This window comes from Ixodes scapularis, unplaced genomic scaffold (assembly GCF_016920785.2).
Source record: "Ixodes scapularis isolate PalLabHiFi unplaced genomic scaffold, ASM1692078v2 ptg000854l_1__unscaffolded, whole genome shotgun sequence".
Classification (NCBI taxonomy): Eukaryota; Metazoa; Arthropoda; class Arachnida; order Ixodida; family Ixodidae; genus Ixodes; species Ixodes scapularis.
The window spans coordinates 112166-131084 of record NW_024610056.1 but is presented as its reverse complement, the minus strand read 5'-3'; the positions used below and the strand labels follow the sequence as shown (position 1 = coordinate 131084).

At 50.9% G+C, this 18919-nt stretch overlaps 1 protein-coding gene across 1 annotated transcript; it reads left to right on the top strand.

Moving 5' to 3' along the window:
- The first annotated feature begins 10237 nt into the window (after nucleotides 1–10237).
- LOC121834256 (RNA exonuclease 1 homolog) lies at nucleotides 10238–12336 on the top strand. The gene has a single exon (XM_042288007.1). It carries the CDS (start codon nucleotides 10901–10903, stop codon nucleotides 11840–11842), a length of 942 nt encoding a protein of 313 aa, XP_042143941.1. The 5' UTR covers nucleotides 10238–10900; the 3' UTR covers nucleotides 11843–12336.
- Nucleotides 12337–18919: the final 6583 nt, after the last annotated feature.

The window sequence follows — 18919 nt, the reverse complement described above, 5'->3', positions numbered from 1 at the left end:
GTAACGAGGGCTAATAAAATATCACCGCGAACTTCTGAACAAACGAGTCGAAGTTTCGTCTGCTATCATAACTGATCGCCTGTCACAATATTAATCAGTAGCGTTCTAGACTCCGCCCCCACAGGCACCGTGCTTCGTTGCCCGATAGTAAAGGTCTCCTGGTACCTCGTAGAATTCCAGCTCCCACTTCCAAGTAAGTACCATCCTTTAGAACTGGCAATTAATAGTTTCGAACCCAGACGCGCGCACTGTGTGTTTGTGTGTGTGTGTGTGTGGGGGGGGGGGGGGGACGCGTGCTAACATACTCGGAGCCCTCGTTTACGCCGCTTCGCAGCGGCAGACAAGGCGCCACATTAAAAAAGAAAGCTAATCCGAGCTGTCTATGTAACTAGACCCATTCGCTAGTCATTCGATGAAACGTCGTGGTCTCGTTTTCATTGGCTAAAACGGCGTTCGATCAAGTGAACGCCTCCCACTTATTTCGGCTCGGCAGAGCCGCGCTGCCGCAGAAAGGCAAGCAGATCGCGAAAATCGGTCTCGAACGTGCCACGAATGTAATGTCGTATACAAGAAGCCAACAATCAAGCATTTGAAAGCTACAAGAGAGCGGTAGCGAAATATTTACTACGCAATGAACCCGGACTGAAACGCGGATGTCAAGGGTCAGCAGACACCGAGAACATTTAAAGGGCAACTCCGCTTAATTTCAAAAATTTTGAGATAGTGGCCGATTTTGCTTTTTGAAGCACTCAAAAACAATCCCCGATATTTTGTTTCGCGAAAAATAAAATATTTTTGTGTAATTTTACTCTAGCCATGATCACAAACCGAAACCGAAACGGTGGCAAAGCCGGACAACATTGTATATTCGGCATCACTAAGCATGTACACCCACGTGATATACAAGGGGAAGAAGGAGCTCCCCTCTTATCAAAATCCTCCTTTGTGCCTCCTGGATTAGCACAGGCGTCGGTATTCTCCTCCCAGAAGATTATAGAAGATTAACCTGTCACTCAAAATTCTTACAAAAGCAGCTTCCCTCTCCTCCTTTTACTTGGTGTTCAAAAGTATGCGATGTAACACAAGCCGCGCTCAACGAGGCGATCGGTGCCGGGCCGGCCGAGCGCGTCACTCACGTCTTTCACGGCGCTGGCGCCACCCGTGCTCTCCACGGGAAAAAAAACAAAATTGGGGAAAAAAAAAAAAAAAAAATAAGCTGTACATGTTTGATGACGTCGCGGACGTGCCGGGAGAAGGAATTCGGAGGAAGCGGAAATGCAGCCGGGCAGTGTTGTCTGGCCCACACGTCTCATCCAAAACCGGCGGATTCGTGCTTGTCAAACTTTGACAGCGACTTTAATGAACTTCTAGGCGGAATTCCGTCGTAATATTTGCCATGGGGGTTTTGTAGATGATAACAAAGAGAACTGTATAGTTTTGCACTACTGGAAAAGAAGCGGAGTTGCCCTTTAAGACAAGAAAGGTTTTCTCTTGTTTTCTTGACCGAGATAGGTTCTCGAATGTTCACGAGTTACGACATCTTATCTGTTGAAGAACGGGCCGCGGAGGCTTCTGGTGAAGACATCTTTCACGATGTGCCGGTGCATTCGGACGGCCTGCCGCATCCAGCTCCCCAAAGCAACGCCGCCAACGCAGCCCCCCCCCCCCCCCCCCCTCCTTCCTGCCAGTTCTCTCCGCGTGGTGGCGCGAGCGTAGATAAACATGGCGGCGCCCTGGAATTGGCGCGGACACTGGTCTATATCACGTGGTTGTACATGCTTAGTGATGCCGAATATACAATGTTGTCCGGCTTTGCCACCGTTTCGGTTTCGGTTTGTGATCATGGCTAGAGTAAAATTACACGAAGAATATTTTATTTTTCGTGAAACAAAGGATTGGGGATTGTTTTTGAGTGCTTCAAAAAGCAAAATCGGCCACTATCTCAAATTTTTTGAAATTAAGCGGAGTTGCCCTTTAAGAGCAGCTGCCAATGCTATGAGCTCGTGCTTCTAGCCTTCGCTGCGGTACAACATAAGGTGAAACGAAGTATAGAGCGGACACCGTGGGGCGGACACTGCCATAGGCCCCAGCGACCCAGATAGACTAGGGAGGCTAATAGCCCCTTCCCTGGCAAATAGCGAGCGCTCGGCGCGCGCTCGCCGAGCGGATTCTTGTTTCCCTCGCGAGATGAGAGCAATCTCTCCGTGTGCCGCTTGTAGATCTGGAGCCTGTGGGGCGCTCGCCGAGCGCTCCGTGGAAAAGTGGCGGAGCGCGTCGAGCGGTCCGAAGTAGTTCTCCGCGCAGCCTTTTTCGGAGGAATACGATCTGTAGTCGCCACTCGTAAAGTTTCAGTTTCGTTATCGACATTCCCGCGGGGAAGTGAAGGAGTTTCGCGGTTTTGCTGGTTGGGCTTCCTTGGTGTGCTTGTTTTCGTTCCCCTCGTCATGACCGACTCGCCCGAGCATACTGCGGTGATGACATCGTTGCAGTTAATTTCAGGAGGTCTAATAGAACGCAGCGACAGCGACGAAGATACCAGCTTAGCTCCAGGTCGAGTGACGACGTGGCAGCCGTTCTCGGCGAACTGTTTGCCGGGTCGTTTGGCTGGCCAGCGGTGAGGCCCAAGATACCGCTTTACGTCGAAGGCGTTGTGCGCGCCAATTCGGATGAAGAGCTAGGTATATGTCGTTTGTTCGTTTTGTGGTCTCTGTAATGTTATTGGAATAATTAGAAGACAACACGCCAAATACTCCGCAGATGGAAGTCGCCTTCGGAGATGACGATCGCTTTACGGCATACGTGTTTGGTATTGCTTAAAAGGATACTGAACCAAAGAATTTAGTGCCCATAATAAGTGGCGCACGTTCTTTCCACGAGCCAGCAGCCACCGGTGTGCGCGAGCATACGCGTCAAAGACCTCCATTCGCGCTTTAGAGGACAGTGAAATGCATGGGCTTCGGGCGAAAGGGGAATAAAGACAGGCTTTTCATCCCTATAGGTGAAAGCTACGTGCTTGTTAGACCAATTAGACGCTTACCTTTTACACCAGACACTACTGTGTAGGTGAAAAACTTGTCTTTATTCTCCTTTGGCCCAAAGCCCATACATTTAACCGCGAATGGAGGTCTTTGACGTCATTTTTGTTGCGTGCGCTCGCGCACATCGGCGGCTGCTGGCTCGTGGAAAGAACGTGCGCCACTTATTATGGAAACTAAATTCCTTGGTTCAGTGTCCCTTTAGTAGCATCCTACGGCTCGTAGAAGTACTTCTAGTTGTCTTAATCGGGCTTATATAACTGTAAGGAAAAATAAATTGCGTCTTAACGTCGTGGTCACCGTTAGTCAAGTATATAGTAAACAATCAATATTCTGTCAAAGCACAAAGTTCCGATCAGAACTTCATGCTTTCAGCAAGATAGTAATGGGAACCGCAACTGTTCAAAAGCGAGAACAGACGCTCTGGAAGCGGTGGCGCTGGGAGCGCTACGCTCGATTCGCTCCGCAGAGTGCCACTGGGATGGATCAGTGAACAAAAGGTAAGGGCGCAAACGAGCTGGTGGTGGTTAAACATTTCGACAAAAACCCCGAGACTGGGACAAAAAGGGACTGTTGCGATAGGCCTTGGCGAAGGTCACGTCCTTCCTTCGCCTTCCCTTCTTTTCCACCCGGCGGGGTTTGGCCTTCGCATTTAGGATCGGCGACCGGCCGTCTGAGCCGTTGTTGACAGAACACGTCGCCCGGCGCCGCGTGGACGCCGCCACACCTGGGAGCGGAGCTGAGCCGGATTCTTCTCTCTGGCTGCGGGGGTCAGTCCATCCAGGAACCAGCTGCCCTAACGGGGGAGGATTCCGGGGGACGACGCCGGCGGTGGGACTTCCGGCCGAGTACGTTCGGCTCAAGTTTTCGTCCGGCGCCACTTGCGGATTATCCCGCTAAACCTTTCCCGAGCCACGACGCCGCATAATGAGGGGATCATCTCCATCACGGTCAGCGTCTCACGAGCTGACGGCGGACCCTTCGTCACCAACTCCTGGCGCGGCTTATCGAGGTCAAGAATGCCCCGGCGCCGGATCGGGAAGCCCGTCCGACGCTGCAGTGTGTGCGTGTATGTGTGTGCGCGCTCGGGAGGATGAGTGGGGGCGGGGCCTGAACGTGACGTTCGTTGGCAGTTCGGCCATCATTGGCTGCCAACCGCTGGAACATAACAGCGACTGTATAAAAAGAGCAAACGAGAGGCCGCGAGGTGTGCGTCTCAGCTCGGAGCGTGGAGCGAAAGCTTGCGCTGGGAACCTCTTGGGTTCGATCCCCGCCGCCCCCGCCCGTTTCGATCTGGATGAGTTTCGTACCGGCACGCGTTCGTGTGATCACTACTGCGTGATGCACGTTAAAAATCCCAGGTTAGCGGTTGTACCGCACTGGCTAAATTTCTCATCTACAGCTAAGAGACCGATTACCCGTTGAGGCGCATCTCCATCAAGGCTTATAAACATAAAGAGCAAGCCAATTTTTTTTCCGCGAGGTGTGCTCTCCGACGAACAAGAAACTTCTGTACATATGTAATTAAACAGAGTTTATCGCGAGACACCCTCCCGTCTCCTGATGTCCCTGCCTGGAGTCGGCCTGCGGTTCCTGTCCTCGCCTGGCCCTGCCTGAGGCTGCCTGGGGAACTCCTCGGTCGCCACAACTGGTGGCAGCGGCGGGATGACGTGCCTGCTCATGGTTCCTGGTACGGGTGAGTGCTTTGCAATTTTCCCTTGATTTGCCAGACCTTTTGCTCAGTGTTAGGTACGCGAGTAGAAGGCTGCCCTTTCGGCTCAGAAAACGCGAAGTTCAAGCTGACTGAGTTAGATAGGGGAGGGAGATTGCGACACTCGGGATCATGGAAGTCAGTAAGCTACGCATTCCTGAGTTGGTGGCGGTATGCGAGGAGCTTGGTATAAGCGTGGGGCAGGCAAAGCGAAGGAAGCCGATCATGGAGCTACTTCGCGAAAAAGAAGTGTTCAGGAAGCTTGGGAGCTGATTCGGGAGCGGGACGAAAGAGCGAAGGCTGAAAAGCAGGAGCGGGACGAAAGAGCGAAGGCTGAAAAGCGGGAGCGGGACGAAAGAGCGAAGGCTGAAAAGCAGGAGCGGGACGAAAAGCGCGAACGTGAACGCGAGAAGCGGGTTCGTGAATTGGCGGAGAAAAGGCTCGAGATTCAAACGTTGATGCAGGAAGTTCGGTCTCAAAGAAGAACGGTAGTAGTAGAGGTCACAGACTCGAAGTACCTAGCAGCGACATTTCCTCACTGGTTCACGTACCAGGGTGATCCGAAGCCACGAGAAAAAGACCTTGTGTCCAGGAGGGAAAGAGCGGTTGCACTAAGCGGAGCTAGAACGCGGCAGGTAGCGGCAGAGACGGTGGGTCAGAAAGAAAAGGTTGAAGAGGAGGAGGACAAAACATATTTATTAATCGTTTTACGCTGTGGGGTGGATCCTCAATTCAGGTACCCATGTGCCGTCCTGGCTCGATCGGCCCTCTCCACTAGCAAGAGCTGATCTTGAGGGAGGGAGCTGGACAGCAGTGTCTCCCACTGCTCGGGGGTAGGGGAAGGAAAAGGGGGTGACATGTCTGGGTTATTGTCGCACTCCCATATGATGTGTCTCAGGGTGCCGGGTTGGTTGCAGAATTGACATTGGGCATCGAATTGTGTGGGGAATAGCAGGTGCATCCTAATTGGATGGGGAAATGTGTTAGTCTGTAGTAATCTGAGTGTGGTTTCCTGACTTCTCGTGAGGGAAGGGTGTGGTGCGGGTAATGTTCTTCTGTTGAGCCTGTAATGTTGTGTAATTTCTTGATAGGTCGTGAGGGGTGTGGGTTCCAGTGTCTCCTCCGTGGCCTGGTGGGCGAGGTCTCGGGCCGTGAGATGGGCGTGTTCGTTGCCTCTCATGGAGGAGTGGGCTGGGGTCCACACAATGTCGACCTGCCTGTCCGGTGCCTTGTTTTCTAGGATACGTAGCGTGACAGGTGCCACCCAGCCCGACTGGAAGCTACGGCATGCCTCTTGCGAATCCGTGATTATTGTGGAGGTTTTCGTTTGTGTGAGGGCGAGGGCGATAGCAAGCTCTTCTGTTTCTTTAGCCGTTCCCCGTGGGACGGAGGCACTGGTCAGGTACTTCTGCCCGTCTGTCACCACCGCCACCATGGCTCGTTTGCCGTTGTAGTTGGCTGCGTCGGTATACGTCGTCGTGGGTATTCTGGAGTATGTCTCATTTAGTGCTCTTGCTCTTGCTGCTCTGCGGCCCTGATGGTGGTTCGGGTGCATGTTTCGAGGGATTCGGTAAACAAAGATGTGTTGGCGCCACGATTCCGGGAGTGCCAGCGGCAGGGTCTGGTCCCGTGGAACCTGCTTGAGTTTAATCAGCAAGTTGCGGCCGGTTTGAGTGTGAGCGAGTCGTGTCCTTTGACTTGACAAGTGGCCCTCAATGAGTTCCCCCACGGTGTTATGTAGCCCCATACGAAGTAGCTTGTCCGTAGATGCGTTCACGGGTAATCCGATTGCCTGTTTCAGCGTCTTGCGTATGAGCACGTCGAGCTTGTCTTGTTCCGCTTTACTCAGGGTGACGTAGGGAGCAGCGTAAGTTATGCGCGAGAGGACGAAGGCTTGAACTAACCTGACCGTATCGCTCTCTCTCATGCCTCTGTGTCGGTTCGTGACTCTGCGTATCATATGCATGACTTGCTCAGAGGTTTTACTGAGCTGTTGCACCATTGCGTCGTTCTTGCCGTCCGCTTGAATTAGCAAGCCCAAGATCCTGAGGGACTTGCTTGGCTTGATGTCGTGCCCTTCGAGAGTGACGTGGATGTTGTCGTCGTCCTCCTTGGTTCGCCGTCTCCTCACCACGAGAAGCTCGGATTTCTGTGGCGAGCAGGACAGTCCGCAGCTTTTTGCGTATTGATTCACCGTCTCGGCGGCGAGCTGGAGCGTGTCCTGCAAGCCTCCGAGGGAGTCGGTGCTCGTCCAAAGGGTGACATCGTCCGCGTAGAGGGCATGGTTTAAGTTCGGTATTCGTCCCAACTGCTCAGGGAGGCTCAGGAGCGCGATGTTGAATAACAGGGGGGACAGGACCGAACCGTGGGGAGTCCCTTTGCATCCCAAGTTGATGGGTGCTTTGGAGGTAATGTCCCCGATCTTAAGTATGGCTGTGCGGTTAGAGAGAAAGTCACTTATGTAGTTATATGTCCTTTCCCCGCAGCCTGTCTTGACTAAGTTTCGGAGGATCGCCTCGTGTGCTACGTTGTCGAACGCTCCCTTCAGATCTAGAGCGAGGATGGCTCTCGGGGAGTTACGTGTGGCTGGGACAAGGATGTCCTCTTTAAGTTGAATAAGCACGTCCTGGGTACCGAGGTGTTTCCTGAATCCAAACATCGTGTCCGGCATTTGTTGCGTTGCATCGAGGTGGTTCTGAAGTCTCTTCAGTATGATTCTCTCCATGATTTTGCCAATACAGGATGTAAGAGAGATTGGTCTTAGGTTCTCAATATGTGGCGATTTGCCGGGCTTTGGGATGAAGTGTACCTTCGCCATCTTCCATTGGTCCGGGATTTTTCCTGTCGTCCAGAAGCTGTTAAAGTGGCTGAGCAGGGTATCCGTGGTGCGGTCGTCTAAGTTGAAAAGGAGCTTATTAGTGATTTTGTCTGGACCCGGGGCACTGTTCCGCCTACTATCCGCTATTGCGTCTCGTAGCTCGTACAGTTGGATATCTTTGTCTAGTTCTTGATTGGGCGATCCGTCATACGAAGGGGAGGAATAGACTCCCCCCGTCGGGAGGTACTTCCTTGCCAGGTCCTTCAGGAGTTCTTCGCTGCTACCCGTGTAGGCATTGAGTGTGCGCGTCATGTTTCTGTTAGACTCTCCTCTACTTTTCAGGGGGTCGATTAAGTGCCGAAGCAGATGCCATGTTTTCTTTGTGGTCAGGGTGCCTTGTAGGCCGTCGCATTCTTGTAGCCAATTCTCCTTGCATAGCGCAGCTGCGTATTCAGCAGCCTGTTGGTTTATGAGAGCTATGCGCTTCTTGAGCTTTCTGTTGTGTCTTTGCCGTTTCCATCTTCTTGTGAGGCTGCGTCGTGCTTCCCAAAGATGAAGTAGTTTAGGATCTACATACGGTGTTCTGTATGAGGTGGCAATAGTCTGAGTGTGCGTTTCGGAATCTTTTAAGGCCTCTTGGATCAGTTCTTCGTAGGAGAGATTTTGATCGAGGTCTTGCGAGTTTCTGTCCTTGCGGAAATTATCCCAGTTGGTTATGCGGGCTGAACCGATGTGGGCCTTGTAGCTTTTGTCCTTAATTAAAATATGGATTATGTCATGGTCCGATCCTAGGTTATCCTGTGTATTAGTCCAGGTAATGTCCAGAGTTCCTGCCAATAAAGTAAGGTCGGGGCTCGTGTCTCTGGATACGCTGGTGCCCGTTCGGGTAGGCGTTTGGGGGTCATTGAGCAGGGTTAGATGGTCCTGTTCGATGGATTCGACTATTGCTTTTCCTTTTTTGGAGTTGTGAGTGTATCCCCATAGTCGGTGTGGGGCGTTAAAGTCCCCCACGATTAAAAGGGGTGAGTCCTTTGCTATTAATAGGGCTTCCCGAATAACTTCTCGTATTCCTGGTTGCTTCCGCGATGGCCGGCAATACATATTGAGTATGAACAGATTAGATTTTTTCTTCGTTGACTTCGAGATAATTTCTACGAGCGTGTGCTCGCAGTACTTCTGCGTCGTGAGATGTTGCATTGCCGCAATGCAACCTTTTATGAGAATGGCTGTGGATTTTTCGGTTGGGTCAGCATAGGTGATGTATCCTGGAAGATGAGGGCTTCTATTTGTTTCTTGTAAGGCAACTATTTCTGGCTGAGGGTCTAGGGAGGAGACGTATTGCTGGAGTGCTCCCTGCTTGTCTTTTATACCTCGGCAGTTCCACTGGAGAGCCACCGTACCGTTCGTGTTATTGTTTGGGCGAGTCGTCATATTGCTTGGTTAGGTCCTTGCTTTCCACCAGGGATTCTCGTTCGTACGGGGTGGGTCTACGGCCACTGCGTGAGTTTACTGTTTCAAGGCGTTCGATGCGGATGGTGTGGCGCTCTATTTCTTGCTTAAGAGACTGTACATCTTGTTTTAGGTCACGCATATCTTGCTTTAGGGGCTGCACATCTTGGTGTACTGTTTGTATATCTTGTCGTAGGGCATTGTATTGTGCATCCAGGCGTGTGGTAAGCGGCTCCAATATGGATCTTATGGTTGCCTGAAACCACTGGGGTTGAGCGACTTGTGAGGCATCTGGCGTATGGACCTCGCTCGTCGCGGGAGCCTGGGGTGTTGTTTTTTGTGCGTCGTTATTTGGGGATGGTGGTGGTGGAACCACATCCATTTGTGTTTACTCCCTCTCTGGGCGGTTTGGTTTCTTGCGTTTGTCTGTAGTGTTCCTCATCTGGGCTTTCTCTATTGTTTCTAGTCTAGCTTGGAGTACTGCTATTTGTGCTTTGAGTTGTGTGCATTCCGGACACGGTACGGGTATGGGTGAGGGTGTGGGTTGGACTGGTGCTGGGGGTTTAGGAGTACTGGGAGCAGTGGGAGACACAATTTGTGTCCAGCTGACTTGCTTGTTGTTGCTCTCGCGGGGCCGGGGTTCCCTGCTCCGGGAGGTAGACTGGGACCTTGGGCCCGAGCTGTTACGCCGCCTTCGAGTCGGGGTCCTGGAGCAGTCTCTGGGCCGCCCGCGTTGCGGTGTCGGGTCCCTCCGCACGGCTCGCTCTCTCGTCTGCCTCGCGAGCGCTCTCCGTCGGAGAACGTAGGGCTCAGAAAACCGCTTGGGACAGCCCCGAGCTGCCGTGAGGTGAAGTCCGTCGCAGAGGGTGCACAGAGGTTCGCATGTGTGGCCCTCGTGAGGGTCTCTGAGGCCGCACTGGTGGCACACATTGACTTTTGGTTGTGGACATGCCGTGGATCGATGTCCGGCTTCGTGGCATACGGTGCACGCGGGAATTGTCTTTTTGTACAGCGAGACAGGGTACTCCCCGCCGAATAATGTCACGAAGAAGGGTACCTTTAGCCCCGCAAAGGTGAGTATTACCATCTTGGATTGGCCCAGTCTGCGGCAGGTGTAGATTTCGAACTGGCTTTGGTCGGAATTCGCGAGGATTTCGGCGTCGGAGAAGCGCAGCGGCACTCCCCGAACGAGTCCCTTGGATGAGACATCGGGCGCCAGGCCATACAGGGTGACCATATGAATGGTGTTGCCGATCTTGAGTTGTTTCAAGTTTCCTAGGGCCTTGGCTGCATCTGAAGAGGGTGTGCTGATTGTGGCCGTATTTTGCGTGGCATCCACGCGAACCCTAAGATTGGCTTGGCGCCACGTGAAGTTGATCGAATTCAACAGAGCCAGGGAAACCTCGGCTATGTCCAGATTTGCAAGCTTGAGGCCGTCTTGTGGGCGCAGAACTAATTTAAAATCATCGCGGGGAAGTGGATTGGGCCTGGGGGCGGCTTTGCGTACTGGCAGGGGAGTTGGAGGTTTGGGCACGGCGGCTGGGCCTACCTCATCGTTGAGCTTGCGCTGGCGTCGCTTCTGTGCCTTGGTGACAACATCGATCCAAGTTGAGTCATGTTCTGAGGAGAGCTCTGAGTATTCACCTTCGTTGGAATCGTGGTTCATCGCGATATCCTCTTCGTCGTTTGAGTTTGGGCTAGGGGAGTCCGCGACGCGGCCCCCGTCGGCGGCGGACGAGCCCGACGTTGGGAGTAATCTTGAGAAGTTGGTCACAGAAATGTTTCCAGGCATACACTACAATGAGCTGAGTCGGCTGGTAGCGTTGAAGTCTGGCTGGAATCCGATTTTCCTCACAAATAGTTGAAATACTGCGGAGCTCATGCGGAATGCGTCCACTCCGCCGTGAGTCTTCGTCTTTCTCCCTTGAAGATGAAGAGTTCAATTTAACCGACGACCAGGGTCTTCGTGCCGACGGGACTACGGACGCCGTTCCGCACAACGCCGACTCCAGACCTGAAGCGCTGGAAGTTGGAGGGGATCCCGCCAAAGGAAGAGAAGAGGCCTCTCAAGCATCTGACGTCTGCTTCCTGGGGGACGAAGACAAGGCCAGCATGGTGATGCCGCCGCGGAAGTCTATCCAACTCGAGGAAAGCAACGTGGAGAAGTCAGCGGATGGGGAGGCGGAGCAGGAAGTGGGTCGTCCTGGCCGTCCCCCGTGGAACTCCGAGACCAAGCCGGGGCTGGATGAGCGAGACCAGAGTCAGGGGTGCTCAGAAAAAGCGTCCTGTTCGAGCCGTCCTTCTGGAAAGAAGGAACAGAAGAGGAAGCAGCGCAGGGTCAGTGTTTTCCGTCCTGCTCCGAACGATTCTGATCAGCAACGTCAACAGAGGCGCGACGAGTCGAGCCAGAAGCAGAAGTCGTCCAGGCCGGAAAGGGGAAGCGCGGAGGCACCCATCCCAAGGATCCATCAGCCGGCGGCGGCTGCAAGAGAAAGGGATCCAAGGGGAGCGCGGAGAAAACCAGGCTGGATGAGGAAAATCCGGAGCAGGGTCCCTCGAAAACCTCGTCTCCATCGCAGAACGACATCGGGTGTCCGTCCAGACGGAAAAGACATAGGAGGAAGAGGCAGCCCGAGATCAGCGTTCTCCGTCCTGGTGCGGACATTTCTGATGAAGGGCAGTTTTGGAAATCTGGCGAAGGCGAGTCTCGCAGAAGGGAGCTGTCGTCGAGACTGGGACACAGAAATCCTGCGGATATTCATCCCAAGGAAGTATTTACGGACAGCGGCTGCGAAAGCAAGGGGCTTGGCTGCGACAAGGAAGAGTTAAGTCTGGGCAAGCGAGAGGATCCGAAGCGCAGGCGGTCCGAGAGGTCATCCCGATTATGGCACGGCAAGTCTGATGGCGACAATTCAGGCGCCGACATGAGCGGGCCGTTCACTCAAAAAAGACACAAGAAGAGAAGGCTGCGCAGGGTCGGTGCCTTCCAATCCGGCCCGGCCCCATCCAATCAACAACGTCACCAGAAGCTGAAGAGGAGCAACTCCAGAAAGAGAAAGCCGTCGTCTGGGCTGGGAGACGGAAATCGTGAAGATATCCACCCCAAGAAAGCACCAACCGACAGCGGCTGGAGGAGCAAGGAGCACAGCGGTGACGCTAGGAAGCCAAAGCTGAAAAAGCAAAAAGGTTCGAAGCAGCGGCGCTCAGTGCGCGCAACTCCAGAAAGTTTTCTTCGAGGCCGGAAGAAAGCAAACGCCAGAACACCTATCACAAGGAGCCATCGATCCAGACCAGAAGTGCGAGCAACGGGCCTGGAGGCGACATCAGCAAATCTAGACTAGATGCGGAAATGACGAGACAGAGCCGCTCGGACGAGAAGAACGAGGGCTGCGAAGAGTCACGCAGCGTAAGGAAGCCGAGAGTCAAGCCGTCACATTTGTCTCCTGCTTCCACGACGAGAAGAGATGATCAACAGAATGCAGGAACCTTGCTGGACAAATCCTCAATCTCGTCCAAGTACCTCGGGTCCTATGAGTACGTGCTCGCCTCGCAGCTTGTTCTTCAGCGGGAGATTAAGTCAGATGCGGAAATCAAGTCAGAACTTTCCGACTGTGACTTTGAGGAAACTTTCGAGTCTGGGGACCAGCGCTTTTCTGGTGAGAGTGGCACCGAGAACAAACTGGTTGTAGGTTAGAGCGCAAGTTCTCGCCAGTGAAAGCAGACGAGGCAGAGGCCGCCAGAAAAGGGGAAGGCTTAATTTGAATGTCTTTTCCTGAAGTCGGCTTAGCAAGTGGTATGAACAGCTTTTCTTTTTTTTCGGGAGTCTGAGTTTTGCGTGTTGTTCGGCTTCAGTTCGTTGTGTCGGAGGTAGAGTTCTTTTAAAGCGGTTTTATCCTCGGTATAGTTTGCCTTATGGAGGAGGCGCTTGAATTTAATAGGTATATATCCTATGTAAGTTACGTAACGGTACGTAATGTGTTCTTTTCACGGGAGTCCGTTTTCGCGTTTTGTTGAGCCGCAGTGCGATGTGTTAGCAAGCTCTAAAGTTTATTTCGCTTCACGGTAGTAAGCCTTCGAGGCGAGGTAAAAAGGGGCACAGCTAAAAGAGGAACGCTGATTATCTAAGCCGGGGCTTCTAAGACGTGAACGAGCTCCATGATCGGATTGTACAAATTTGTAAAGTTTTTTTGTGTGTTTCAATTCCTTGGAAAGGGTCATCTTGATTTTGTGATTGTGTTTTTATGGCAAAGCACGCTACCATAACTTTTGTTTCTGTTTGCCTGGTTTGGGGTATGGTTTACTTTAAAGGGCTTATTGACAGCCTGAGCTCGAGTGTCGAGTGAGGGAGATTTTAGGTAGTAGGTGGAAGGGGGTTGCCTTTATTTTTTTTTGGTCTGGCGGATCGGGGGAGGAAAGCGAAGCACTTGTCGCTACTGGGATCGTGACTTGCTGTGTTTGTCTCGCCCACGCCTTCCTCTTGTGACCTGAGTTGAGGTCCCCCACTCCAGAGATTTGGACCCGACCCTCGCCTACGTCTCAAGGCAGGAGATGATCACCGGACCCTCTCCCAAGAAAGCGAGGCACTCATCGAGTTAGCGCAGCAGTGTGGGACTGCTGCCCTCCTGATGAGCTCAGTGGCGGCGGAGGTGTTGTTGCGATAGGCCTTGGCGAAGGTCACGTCCTTCCTTCGCCTTCCCTTCTTTTCCACCCGGCGGGGTTTGGCCTTCGCATTTAGGATCGGCGACCGGCCGTCTGAGCCGTTGTTGACAGAACACGTCGCCCGGCGCCGCGTGGACGCCGCCACACCTGGGAGCGGAGCTGAGCCGGACTCTTCTCTCTGGCTGCGGGGGTCAGTCCATCCAGGAACCAGCTGCCCTAACGGGGGAGGATTCCGGGGGACGACGCCGGCGGTAGGACTTCCGGCCGAGTACGTTCGGCTCAAGTTTTCGTCCGGCGCCACTTGCGGATTATCCCGCTAAACCTTTCCCGAGCCACGACGCCGCATAATGAGGGGATCATCCCCATCACGGTCAGCGTCTCACGAGCTGACGGCGGACCCTTCGTCACCAACTCCTGGCGCGGCTTATCGAGGTCAAGAATGCCCCGGCGCCGGATCGGGAAGCCCGTCCGACGCTGCAGTGTGTGCGTGTATGTGTGTGCGCGCTCGGGAGGATGAGTGGGGGCGGGGCCTGAACGTGACGTTCGTTGGCAGTTCGGCCATCATTGGCTGCCAACCGCTGGAACATAACAGCGACTGTATAAAAAGAGCAAACGAGAGGCCGCGAGGTGTGCTCTCCGACGAACAAGAAACTGCTGTACTTATGTAATATAAACAGAGTTTATCGCGAGACACCCTCCCGTCTCCTGATGTCCCTGCCTGGAGTCGGCCTGCGGTTCCTGTCCTCGCCTGGCCCTGCCTGAGGCTGCCTGGGGAACTCCTCGGTCGCAACAGGACGGACAAACACAAAGTCTCAAAATTTGAGACTTTGTGTTTGTCCGTCACCGATCGCTCACGGAGGCCGACCGCTCGACGACCGCTAGCGCAGAGCGCTCGGCATTTGCCAGGGGAAGACCAGTGACAGGTAGCGCTCCTAGCGGGCGGCATTAAGCATAATCTGATTCCGGTTCCGGTTAAGTTAGTTTCGGTTTCAGTTTGGGCGTTTTCTTTTCTCCGTTTTTTTTTTTTTTATTAATTTGGGAAAATGCAAGAGAGGTTAGCCAGAAAATGCATTCCGGCTGACTACTCAGCATGGGAAGGGGAAAAGGAAGAAAGATAGCACTAGAAAGGCATATGTTATGGGTTGCTATACAAAAGTCAAAGTTCCGGTGTAGAACAATCAAGGTACAGCACGAGACTTGTACAGTAACAGGAGAGGACACTCATACATCACCGCACAGGAAGGTTCTTATCACAATGTATGTTCAACACATTCAGTCTTAGCATAAATCGTAGAAATAATGAACAGATTCCTTATACAGTCTGTACATTGAAAAGGTGAACGAATGTGTGTTCATATTCTGTCGAGGTCAGCTCACGTTTCGTTCTTGTATTTATTTTTGTTATGTCACAAGATTATTTACAATCGATATCTTACAAGATTATTTACAGTCGGCATGTTACAAGATTAAAGTCGGTGTGTTACAAGATTATTTATAATCGGTCAATCAAATTGGTCATGTGAAGAAATGTTATTATAGCATCTAACACCCTTCGTTGATGCGGTTGTTGTTCCCAGGCACCTAAGACCTTCTCAAAACTGTATGGTTCGCTGGTAAGTTGTTGGATTCTGGTCAATAGTGTCAAGCGCTCTTCATTATATTTGGGACAACTAGAAAAAATATGGTTTAGATCTTCTTCCACGAGACACTGCTGGCAATTCGGGCTTGAGATCTGTCCATACTTATATCTTTGTTTATTCGTGTAGGCGACGTTCAAGCGGATGCGGTGGTAGAGTGTTTCTATGTTTCTTGGTAAATTTCGTGGAGATATATTTCGGAGGCACGGGTCGATTTTAAAAAGTGGCTTGTAGTGGTATGTTGAGGATATCCAGAGCTTCTTGAATTCCTCCTTTCCAAACAAACTAATATGGGATCGAGCGTCAGTTTTTGTAAATGGGACGACCTCCGCAGTATCCATATAATGTCCTCTAGCAGCAGCAGCATCTGCGGTCTCATTTCCAGTTACCCCTATGTTGCCTTGGTATCCACTGTAACACTACATGATGTCCATTTCTTTTGATAGTTCCATAAGTAAAAAACTTCAAAACACAACTGTGGATTTGATGAAGTGGCAGGTGAATGCCTTAATGATTGCAGAGCAGCGCGTGAATCAGTCAGAATGACCCATTTTTGTGAGTCCGTTTGCGAGTTATAATAAACTGGAGTGCCATCTTTATTCCGTGCAATTCCGCAGTTGTTGAAGGAACACTATGGGAAAGTTTGTAACTACGAGTTGTCTTGAGTACAGGAATTACTATTGCAGAGGATGATGTGCCGGTATACGAAGATCCGTCCGCGTATACGTGTATGTAGTCGAAATACGTGTAGTGAATATGGCTTAGTGTGTGTTGCAGCTTAACGGTTTGCGGTTGTACTGTTTTTTGGGTGAGGCCTGGTACATTAATATGAATTTCTGGCATTGGTATTGTCCAGGCAGGACAAGATGATGTTGCATAATATTTAGTCGAAACTGGTATGTCTGAACACAGCGCTTCGATGGCTTTACCGTATCCCGAAGCTGGTCTTTGTGGTTCAAATTTACGAGAAAATGCCTTTTGTTTCCTGATTTATGTCTTAAATGCACTCGTAGTGTCTCTTGCGTACGCATGATTGCCAGGGGAAGTGTTCCTGCTTCTGCTGTTGTACCATTAACTGATGTTCCCTCAGGCACACCAAGACAAATTTTTAAGGATTTGTTTATTTCCGCTTGCAGACTTTTGGTGTTCGTGATCGAGATGTCTTGTAGGACAGGCAAGCTATACCTGAGAAGGGAATTGATCAAGGTGTTCTGGAGTTTCAACATGGATGAGCATGACTTGCCCCATGTTTTCCCTGTCAGACAGCGAAGTACATTGCACGCGGAACCAAGCTTCGACTTAAGGTATTTTATATGCGGAGTCCAAGTTATGTTTTTATCAAGCATATAACCGAGAAACTTGTGTGTTGGCTCCTATGGGATGGTATTCCCAGCCAAGACCAGAGGGAAACGTTTTATAGACATTCGTGTGAAAGCCATTGCCACTGTTTTCTCTGGAGATAAGCACATGCCACGTTCTCGTAGGAATCGGCTAACGTCGGCAAGAGCCTGTTGAAGTCTTCTTTGACTGACAAATCGATTTGAATGTGTTGACCAGATACATATGTCGTCTGCGTAGATTGATAGATGTATTTGCTTCGAAAGTTTCCGTCGCAAAGACATTAGTGTGATATTAAAGAGCGTAGGACTTAGGACGCCTCCTTGTGGAACCCCTCGTTCTATGATATGGTCTTTTGTGTTTCCTTCAATTGTTTGCATGAATATAGTTCGCTGTGTTAGATACTCTTTCACCCAGTTAAAGATTTTCCCGCCGAATCCATGCTCAGCCATTGCAGTCAGAATTGCTTCATGTGTGATGGAATCAAATGCCTTTTGAATGTCTAAAAATATGGCGAGAGTCTTTTCCCCATTGGCAATGCCTTGCTCAAACGAACTAACGAGATCGATCACACTGTCTGTTGTGGAACGTCCTGCGCGAAACCCTGACATTTCTTCTGGATATAAGTTTGAGTTTTCGATATACCATGTCATTCGGGTCGGAATCATACGCTCGATTATCTTACATACGCAACTGGTGAGCACGATTAGTCGAAACGATTCTAGTTCGAAGGAAGATCGTCCAGGTTTTAGAACAGGGATAACTTTGCCCCGCTTCCAGTCAGGTGGAAGCACACCGTTAGCGAATGATTCGTTATAGTATTCGAGGAGTCTGCGTCTTGAGTGTTCATTCAATCGTGTGAGTGCAGAGTACGTTACGGCATGTGGACCAGGGGATGACCTTTTTTTGGAGTCCTGCAAGGCGTGACCAAGTTCCTCAAGAGTAAAAGGCATGTCAAGGGCTATCTCTTTTGCCGTCACCGAAACAACTGCTGGATGTTTTTGAGTGCTGGGGTAGGAGGAGTTCTGGGCAATGAGACTGCAAATCGCCTCAGCAATCTCTATATCGGCACAACCTTGGCGCAATGCAAGGGCTCTGAATGGGTATATCTGTTGAGGAGGTGTTCTGATCCCACGTATAACTTTCCAGAGCAGAGAGAGGTGTTTTTTTTTTTTTTTTTTTGCATCCTGAGACGCGCAAAGTTCTCTCCATCGACGCCTGCTGAGTGTATCGAGATAGTTACGTACCTTCTTTTGCGTCCTTCGTACATTGCGATAATCTTCCGGGTCCTTTGTTCGTCTGGCTTTTCTTTCTGCTTGCCTGCTTATTGCACGCAGCCTTTCATATTCCACATGAATCTCTGTGCGATTGAAGGGCAGCGTTATTTTTCGTGTTGCTAACTTGATGCATTGTGATATAGACGGTATCAACTCAGCATTCGTGGTTGCTGCCGTAATGCAATCTTTTGCGAGCATAGAAAACTTGTCCCAATCCGTGACGGATATCGCATGCCGTTTCCTGTTGGTATCAAACCCGCGGACAAATGTTAGAACCGGTAGATGGTCACTCCCCCTTGCTTCCAGATCAGTTGACCAAGCAACACGTTTTATATAGCTAGCTGAGACAAACATCCAAATCAAGAACGCTACTCACAGATTCCCCGTGGTGAAATGTCGGACTTCCATCATTCAACAATACTAAATTCAAGCCACCTGTCACACCATTAATAAGGCGTCCTCGCTGGTCGTTTTTGGCGCTGCCCCAAAACTCATAGTGGGCATTGAAGTCTCCACACAACAAATGTGGGGAGGGAGTACTTTGTACAATAGACTCGAGTCGTTTGGAGTCGAAAGGTGCCCGTGTCTCGATGTAAGCGGAGATGATTGTAATACGACGCGATTTGTTTTTAATAGTTGCACAAACGTATTCATTAGTATCATTGGGGGCTACATCAACTACGTCATAAATAAGATCTTTTCGTACACCTAATAACGCGCCGCTAATCCCGCATGCCTTTCTTGAGGCTATAAATGTATAGCCCGAAATTTTGAAATTTGAATAATCACTAATGTTAGGTTCTGTAATTGCAAATACAGGAAAGCGGTATTTCCAAACAAGTTGTTTAAAATCAAAGTTTTGACCGGAGGCCATTTGCATTCCACTGAAACACAGTCGTTGAGCTCAAACTATCTTGAAAACATTCTACTTTATCCAATTAATAATAAAAGGAGTGAGCAGATCAAGACCTTTCTGGATTATTGTGGCCCATTCT

What these genes read in the sequence shown, in the direction of transcription:
- LOC121834256 (XM_042288007.1), top strand. Translation starts at nt 10,901, where the DNA reads ATGCGTCCACTCCGCCGTGAGTCTTCGTCTTTCTCCCTTGAAGATGAA.